General features: G+C 47.5%; 2 protein-coding genes across 2 annotated transcripts in view; both read right to left on the reverse strand.

Annotated features, from left to right (window-relative positions):
• LOC106816144 overlaps positions 1-2,807 on the reverse strand; it is an 8,926-nt gene extending 6,119 nt beyond the window's left edge. Inside the window, exons 1-3 of the mRNA XM_014820700.1 lie at positions 2,738-2,807; positions 1,037-1,162; positions 70-267 (exon numbers count right to left, since the gene is read on the reverse strand). Of these exons, the coding sequence (XP_014676186.1) occupies positions 70-267; positions 1,037-1,162; positions 2,738-2,807 (394 nt within the window). The remainder of the gene's footprint in view (positions 1-69; positions 268-1,036; positions 1,163-2,737) is intronic.
• Positions 2,808-3,772: 965 nt separating this feature from the next.
• LOC106816145 overlaps positions 3,773-8,859 on the reverse strand; it is a gene marked incomplete at its 5' end in the record, with an annotated part of 14,465 nt that continues 9,378 nt past the window's right edge. Inside the window, 5 exons of the mRNA XM_014820701.1 lie at positions 3,773-3,782; positions 4,142-4,403; positions 4,938-5,048; positions 5,622-5,711; positions 7,072-7,290. Of these exons, the coding sequence (XP_014676187.1) occupies positions 3,773-3,782; positions 4,142-4,403; positions 4,938-5,048; positions 5,622-5,711; positions 7,072-7,290 (692 nt within the window). The remainder of the gene's footprint in view (positions 3,783-4,141; positions 4,404-4,937; positions 5,049-5,621; positions 5,712-7,071; positions 7,291-8,859) is intronic.

The raw sequence follows: 8,859 nt of genomic DNA on the forward strand, positions 1-8,859 counted from the left end.
CTCTCTCTCTCTCTCTCTCTCTCTATATATATATATATATATATATATATATATATATTATTTAGGCACCCACCATCTTCTTATCGCGAGAGAATCCTATGGCCATCCATTCGGGATCCGTCATCCTCTGCCGGAGCACGAACCTAATCATGTCCGACTCGGCATCGTACCGCCAGGTGGCTCTGTACTTGCAGTCGTCGCGCACGCAGCCCGCGGGCGCCGACCACATGCCGTTACAGTTCGTCGTAAAAGGTTCTTCCGCTTGTTCTGTTTAAACGAAAACACAACGACGGACCCTCTGTGAGATCGTACCCCTAGAGGCCCGTAAATTACGCGCTGGTGCATGAGACGCTTGAACCCGTATAGAAACATATAGAGACACTATATGTACATTAACTAGTGTCGCTAGAATATTACCTAGAGCACTTACTAGTCTATTATCTAGTGTCGCTAGAATATTACCCAGAGTTCTTACTAGTATATTAACTAGTCTCACTAGAATATTACATAGAGCTCTTACTATTATATTAACTAGAGCTCTAACGAGTGTATTAACAAGAAGATAAGTAGAAAATACTCGTGGCTAGTTATTATATTAACTAGAGCCTAACTACTATATAAACTAGTCAAACTAGTGCATTAACTAGAGCCGAACTAGTATATTAACTAGAGGGTAAATAATATATTAACTAGAGGCTAACTAGTGTGTTAACTATAGAGCTTAATTAGTATAATAACTAGAGTCTAACGAGTATTTTAACTAGAGTCTAACTAGTGCATTAACTAGATCCTTACTACTATATTAACTATAGCCCAACTAGTATATATTAACGAGAGCCTACTCCGAATTACAATATTATTTCTATGCTTCTAACCAGTCGATGAGGACGGTACATCAAACCAGATTAAACGCGTAAACGTGGTAAAATAATGCGGAATGAGATTCAAAACACCGCGCTTCCTTTCGTAGCTTCCGTTCTACGAAGGAAATCGTCATCATCATCATCGTCGTCATCATCGTCGTCGTCGTCGTTACCTTCATCGGGGATGAGTTCTATGTTGTCGCCGATCTCGTGCTCGCTGTCAAGCTGCTGGGCGAGGAAGTAGGGGTCGAATCGCTGATTCGTGGAGCTATCGTCGCCCTGGTCGTACAGCTCCAGCTCTGAAACACGGCAAGCGATGCAACGTGAGAGAGAGAGACAGTGATGCCAGCAGCTTATACACAGCGTATATATATATATATATATATGTGTGTGTGTGTGTGTGTGTAGTGTTGTTGCGGTGCGTGTGCGTGTGCGTGTGGCGTGTGCCGTGTGCTGTTGCTGTGTGCGTGTGCGTGGCGTGCGTGTGCGTGTGCGGTGCGTGTGCGTGTGCGTGTGCGTGTGCGTGTGCGCGTGCGCGTGCGCGTGCGCGTGCGCGTGTGCGCGCGTGTGTGTGTGTGCGTTGTGCGTGTGCGTGTGCGTGTGCGTGGCGTGTGCGTGTTGCGTGTCGCGCGCGTGTGCGTGCTGCGTGTGTTGCGCGTGCTGCGCGTGTGCGTGTGCGTGTGCGGTTGTGCGTGTGCGTGTGCGTTTGTGATCGCTCGTGCATGTGCGTGCGTGTGCTTGTGTGTGTGCGTGTGCGTGTTCGTGTGCGTGTGCGTGTGCGTGTGCGTGTGCGTGTGCGTGTGTGCGTGTGCTGTGGCGTGTGCGCTGGCGTGTGGCCGTGTGTAATGTGCGTGTGCGTGTGCGTGTGGTTGCGTGCTGCGTGTTTGCGTGCGTGGCGTGTGCGTGTGCGTGTGCGTGTGCGTGTGCGGCGTGTGCGTGTGCGTGTGGCGTGCGCGGTGCGTGTGCGTGTGTGGCAGTGTGTGTGTGTGGTGCGTGTGCGTGTGCGTGTGTGTAAGAATAATTAATAACAATATCTAATGATACATTGAATATTCCGGTATGAATAAATAAAATAAAATAAATAAATGAGTTATATTATTATATATAAAAATCACTACTAAACGACAATGACGACAACAACACAACAAACAACAACACAACAACAACAACAAAACAACAACAACACAACAACAACAGCGTCCCACCTTACCGCAGTATGGTTTCCGTAGCCGCTCCAGCTGACCGCTCATGAGACAGAACCTGATCGAGCGAGCCAACCCATGAGGCGATAGCTTCGCTGCAGCAGCGGTACTGCACGCGGCTGCCGTACGCTAGGCTGTTGTCGTCGAGCGCCACGACGGCGCGTTAGGAATGCGCGTCAGCGACGACACACCACCTGCTGGCGGGACGGAGGCGCCACCTGGCGGAGAGATTGAGGGTGAGTGACGTCACGTCCGGATTCTCGCGGATTTGCGTCGGGAATAATTGAAACGTAAAACTTGATAATACTTAAATAAAATTAAAATTTAAAATTAAATGAATTAAATAAATTGGGTGTTGGAGTTGGCAAAACCGATTGTGTTGCACGAAGGCGCACGACACAGCACGGACACATACACGCACGACGCACGCACGCGACACGCACGCACGTAGCGCTTACCGGACGGAGACATACCACGCACACACGCACGCACACACGCACGCCCGCCACGCACAGCACAACACACCCACACGTACGCACGCACGCACAGCACGCACTGCACACACAGACACACGCACGCACGCACGACGCACACACAGACCCACGCACCACGCATCGCAGCACTGCACGCACGCACGCACGCACGCACGCCCGCAGACCTATAGGAGCTTACCTGCAACCCTGCGACGACCGGCCAGCAACGCCTGCGTCGGATCAGCCGTTCCTGCGACAAAGTAAAGCATAGGAGTCAGCACAGAGCGTGGAAACGCGGTGCCCGTCTAACTCTCAAATAGATCAGTAGCAAAATCCGTCCGAGTGTTTAATTAACATATTGAACTAGAGTACTTGACAGGTACGTCTAACCAATTAGCATCGCTATAGGGACATTCCAAAACGCCGCTTAGTACTGAAGTGCCGCAAAGTAAAAAATTTCTCTCCTTAAAAACAGGTTTGCCACGACATCCACTAGAGGGCGTGGATAGCTTCTTGGTTCCCAGACGGACTTCTCTCATTTGTAAATCCTTGTAAACATTTTTAAATTATTAATTAAATAATTATTAACTAAATTTTAATTAGGACCTTTTCCCGTTACTCACCTGCACATACGGGCGACTCTGCGTCCCATTGGCCGCCCGGCAGACACGTGATCGTCGGTGCGCCAATCAGCCGCAGGCCGCGTTCGCAGGCGAAGTTGATTCGTCCGCCGATAGCGAGGTCAAGGTTCAACATGCGCGTGTGAGGGTTGCGAGCCGGATGTCCGCATTGTTCGATCTCTGTATGAACGAAACACGAACTCATTGTTAGTCGGTGACACGCATATGCACGCACGTACGCGCGCATGCACGCACGCACGCACGCACGCAGGCTCACGCTCACGCACGCCCACACGCGTACACACGCACAGCCGCACACGCACGCGCACGCACACAAACACACACATGGGTACACATACGCGCGCGCATGCACGCACACACAAGTTCTCGCGCACGCGCGTGGGAAAGCGCAACTATCCGAGTGACGTAAACGTTTCCATAGCAACACACGCGCACCTTGCATGCAGAGGAACTCCGCTTTTACGTCGCACGGTTCGTCGGCCCACTTCCACTGGCGCCCCCTGGTGGAGTCGAGCACGGTGCAGTAGTGGTCGCGATTCCGCTGCGGTTCGCCCTGTGCCCAGTACGTGAAACGTACGTCGGAACCTGAAACGTTAAACCATGCTATGTATGTATGTGGGAGAGTGAGTGTGAGAGAGAGAAATAGAGGGAGTGAGAAAGAGAAAAAGAGAGAGAGAGACAGAGAGAGAGAGAAAGAGAGAGAGAGAGAGAGAGAAAGAGGAGGAGAGAGAGAGAGAGAGAAAGAGAGAAAGAAAGAGAGAGAAAGAGAGAGAGAACGAGACAGAGAAAGAGTGAGAGAGAGAAGCAGAGATACAGAGAGAAAGAGACAGAGATATACAGAGGAGAGGAGAGAGAGAGAGAGAGAGAGAGAGGAGCGCGCGTGCGCGAAAAGACAGACAAAGAGAGACAAGCGGCAGCAGACCGTATTTATCATACCGTCGACCCAGGTCGTGAAGTCCGGCCCGTCGCGTCGCAAGCCGACGTAGTAACGGTCGGCAGCCTGGCCGACGCGCTGCAGTGCCGTCAGCTGCGCGGCGACGTACTCCTGCGTGCGCAGGTCGCGGACGACTGCCAGGTCACCTCCCTTCTCGCGACAGTGCTGCCGCGCCTCGTCGTACGTGCATCCGTCGCGCGTCGCCCGGAAGAACCGGAAGCAGCGGTCGCGAAAAACGCTGCTCATCGGTAGCGTGTAGTTGGAGAAGGGGCAGTGCTGCTCCTGCGCCACTGCAACACGGAGAGGGAAGAATGAGAGAGGAGGGGAGAGGGGGAGGGGTTAATATAATAGTTAAAGAATAATGAATTCATGTTTATCTTGTGTTAAATCCAAGAAATAAATAATGGGTATAGAGTGTGAGTGTTTCCGTTGCGTATGCTGGTCCGCGGTTTTTGTGTTAAATCAAATTTTGTGGTTACGTAATTTATATTGTTTGTTTGTAGGGGACGAGTTCATGTAAACACGTCTAAGACGAAGGCTTATTTATTTATTTATATATTTATTTATTTATTTATTTATGCATATATACATATATACATATATACATATATACATATATACATATATACATATATACATATATACATATATACATATATACATATATACATATATACATTATATACATATATACATATATAACTATATACATATATATACATAGATATACATAGATAGATAGATGGGTAAGTGAATACATATAATCACGATAGTATAATATTTGGTTAACGTTCTCACCTTTAGTTCCGAAACGAAAACTTCACATAAGCTGAGAATGTTCTGTCGCGGTGCCGACGGCCCCGGTATAATCTGGATGCTCACGTAGCCGCCCCTGATAGCCGGTGTCACACCGAAGTCGATCACCGCACCGCGACCTGGCGGAGTAAAAACGAATACTTTCAGCACTTCCACTCAACGCGCCTGATGCAACGTGCGGCGACGTGATTAAAATAAAATCTACGGACGCCTACCTTCCTGCAGTCTAAAGATCTGCAGTCAAAGAGTTGAGGTACATTTAAAAAAATTCAAATTTAAAAAGATTATTTGTCCATGATTGTATTATAACAATTTACAACGCACAAATGTAAGCATAACACGTTATAGCACATAATTATCAGATGGAGCAGAAGAGTTGCGAAGGACCACAAATCATCGAAGTCTGCCCCTCTTAATAATTCCAAGTAAGTCAATTTTCTTCGCTGAAAATCTACGCGAAACTATTTTACCTGCAGTCTGAAAGTTGCAGCCGCGATGAGGTAGATCAGTAAATCTTTCTCGCAGAGCGATTCGAATACAAATATTCTTTATTTATAGCAGAGCTAACGAAAAATTACAGTCAGTATAGCATCGTCACGATCAGTGGGTTTTATCTGGAATATATCTGGAATAGTTATGGGATATGCGAATACGTTTTGGAGAGGAAAGGGTCAAGGATGAGTGCTTCTTACGACTGGTGCGCGGATGTGTCCCACAGAGGTGTTCTGTTTCACATTCGTGCTGTTTCCGACTCGGATCTCCAGATCTCGTAGTGCGGCCACCTGCCGGTGAAGTAATGGTGTGTGAAAAAATAATGGCTTTTTATAACGGTTTAAATGAAATGTTAGGCCACGATGGATTACCTGTCAGGCAATATTAAACTAATGAGATGTTATACATGTACAGTGCATGCTGCTAAACGCATCGCCTATTCTCTTCTTCGCTCTATCACTATTCCATATACACTATGCTATCTCTCTCTCTTTCTCTCTCTCTCTCTCTATCTCTCTCTCTCTCTCTCTCTTTCTTTCTTTTTCACTCTCTCTCGCTCTCGCCGTTGCTGTCTCTCTCTCTCTCTCTCTCTCTCTCTCTCTCTCTCTCTTTCTCTCTCTGTTTCTTTGTCTCTCTTTTTCTGCCCCTCTCTCTGTTTCTCTCTCTCTCTCTCTCTCTATCTCTCTCTTTATCTCTCTTTCTACCCCTATCCCATACCTATTCTATTTTTCTCCCTCTCCCTCTCTCTTTATCTCTCTTTCTACCCCTATCCCATACCCTATTCTCTCTCTCTCCCTCCATCTTTATCTCTCTCTCCGCGAAGCACCAGAGAAGCTGCGAGGAGGTACTAGCCACACACTCGTGTAGAACTAGAATATGACCTCGTTATTATTAATGCGTTAAGACCTTGATTGCACGTGTCGGAATTACCTGTGCTAGTAACTCGTGCTAGAACTAAACGAGGAAAAAACTAGAAATTTATAAATTTAATGACATTTCACCGAGTTCACGACATTTTGCACTCTCAGTAATTGGCTTAAGATGATTAAAATGAGGGTGGCGGTCGGGGGGAGGGGGAGGCGAGTGAGGGGACATGTCTTCAGACACGGTAATTACTGAGATACGGCCCAAGTGCTGATTTAATGACTTAGCACGGTGAGAGAAAGAAAGACGTCGGCCTCTCCTTAACTCTTCACCCCTTCACTTCTCACCGCACACTCCTGCTCATGTATACGCCTCTTCTCTTGCTACTTCATCCCTTCACTCCCCACTACCCCCTCTTCTACACATACACTTGCTATCTAACCCCTTCACCCCTCACACACGCCTCCACCCACCCTCTCATGCACTCTCTTCTCCATGCAACACCCACCCTCCCACACACTCCCTCACACACACACACTACCCCCCTCTCACGCACTCACTCACACATACCACACACACCCCCTCACTCACTCCCTCACACACACACCACCCCCCTCTCACGCACTCCCTCTTACCCCTACACACCCTCTCACACACTCTTTTACACAGTCCCCCACCCACTCTCACACGCCAATACCCACCCTCCCACGCACTCCCTCACACCCACCCCACCCACCCCCACAAACACGCACCGTCCCGCTCAGCAACGCCCGCCGCGCCACCTACCGGCCTCGTCCCTGCGGTTTGCGACGCTGACGACGACGACGTCGTGGTGGTCAAGCAGGTCTACCATCCACCAGGGCTGCGCCTCGGGCAGGGTCTGTGTGCACGACGCCACGCCGTCGGCAAACACGGCGATGTCGTCGTTTCCCCAGCTAGCGATCGCCCTGCCATCTGTCATCGAACTCGACTGGCTCGCCGGAAGATTCGACGCGATGCTTAGCGCTGAAAGAGAACGATAGATGGCGCTGACGTCACACATCGATCATAGTGTTTTTATACATTGAATACGTTACAATATTTGCTAGATTCCATCTATCTAATTCGGTTTGATGCTATGCTGCTTTGCTTAGTGCTGCAAGCGAACGGCAGATGGCGCTAACGTTACACATTTAAACAACGTCTATACGCGGTTTTTAATTACAATTGCACGTCTGTTCGCTTTCATTTAGGACAACATGTGGAACTTTGTTAATAAGAGCGAACGACTGCACCAGCGCATTTGAACCTGTCCTCGGTGGAAGAAAGAAAGAAAGAGCGAGAGGGTGAGAGAAAGAACGAGATATACATATATACATATATACATATATACATATATACATATATACATATATACATATATATACATATATATACATAGATAGATAGATGGGTAAGTGAATACATATAATCACGATAGTATAATATTTGGTTAACGTTCTCACCTTTAGTTCCGAAAACGAAAACTTCACATAAGCTGAGAATGTTCTGTCGCGGTGCCGACGGCCCCGGTATAATCTGGATGCTCACGTAGCGCCCCCTGATAGCCGTGTCACACCGGAAGTCGATCACCGCACCGCGACCTGGCGGAGTAAAAACGAAATACTTTCACCACTTCCACTCAACGCCTGATGCAACGTGCGGCGACGTGATTAAAATAAAATCTACGGACGCCTACCTTCCTGCAGTCTAAAGATCTGCAGTCAAAGAGTTGAGGTACATTTAAAAAAATTCAAATTTAAAAAGAATTATTTGTCCATGATTAGTATTATAACAATTTACAACGGCACAAATGTAAGACATAACACGTTATAGCACATAATTATCAGATGGAGCAGAAGAGTTGCGAAGGACCCACAAATCATCGAAGTCTGCCCCTCTTAATAATTCCAAGTAAGTCAATTTTCTTCGCTGAAAATCTACGCGAAACTATTTACCTGCAGTCTGAAAAGTTGCAGCCGCGATGAGGGTAGATCAGTAAATCTTTCTCGCAGAGCGATTCGAATATACACAAATATTCTTTATTTATAGCAGAGCTAACGAAAAATTACAGTCAGTATAGCATTCGATTCACGATCAGTGGGTTTTATCTGGAATATATCTGGAATATTATGGGATATGCGAATACGTTTTGGAGAGGAAAGGGGTCAAGGATGAGATGCTTCTTACCGACTGGTGCGCGATGTGTCCCACAGAGGATGTTCTGTTTCACATTCGTGCTGTTTCCGACTCGGATCTCCAGATCTCGTAGTGCGGCACCTGCCGGTGAAGTAATGGTGTGTGAAAAATAATGGCTTTTTAATGACGGTTTAAATGAAATGTAGGCCAGCGATGGATTACCTGTCAGGCAATATTAAACTAATGAGACGTTATACATGTACAGTGCATGCTGGCTAAACGCATCGCCTATTCTCTTCTTCGCTCTACCACTATTCCATATACACTATGCTATCTCTCTCTCTCTCTCTCTCTCTCTCTCTCTCTCTCTCTCTCTCTCTCTCTCTCTCTCTCTCTCTTTCTTTTTCACTCTCTCTC

This window comes from Priapulus caudatus, unplaced genomic scaffold, assembly GCF_000485595.1.
Source record: "Priapulus caudatus unplaced genomic scaffold, Priapulus_caudatus-5.0.1 Scaffold1298, whole genome shotgun sequence".
Lineage (NCBI taxonomy): Eukaryota > Metazoa > Priapulida > Priapulimorpha > Priapulimorphida > Priapulidae > Priapulus > Priapulus caudatus.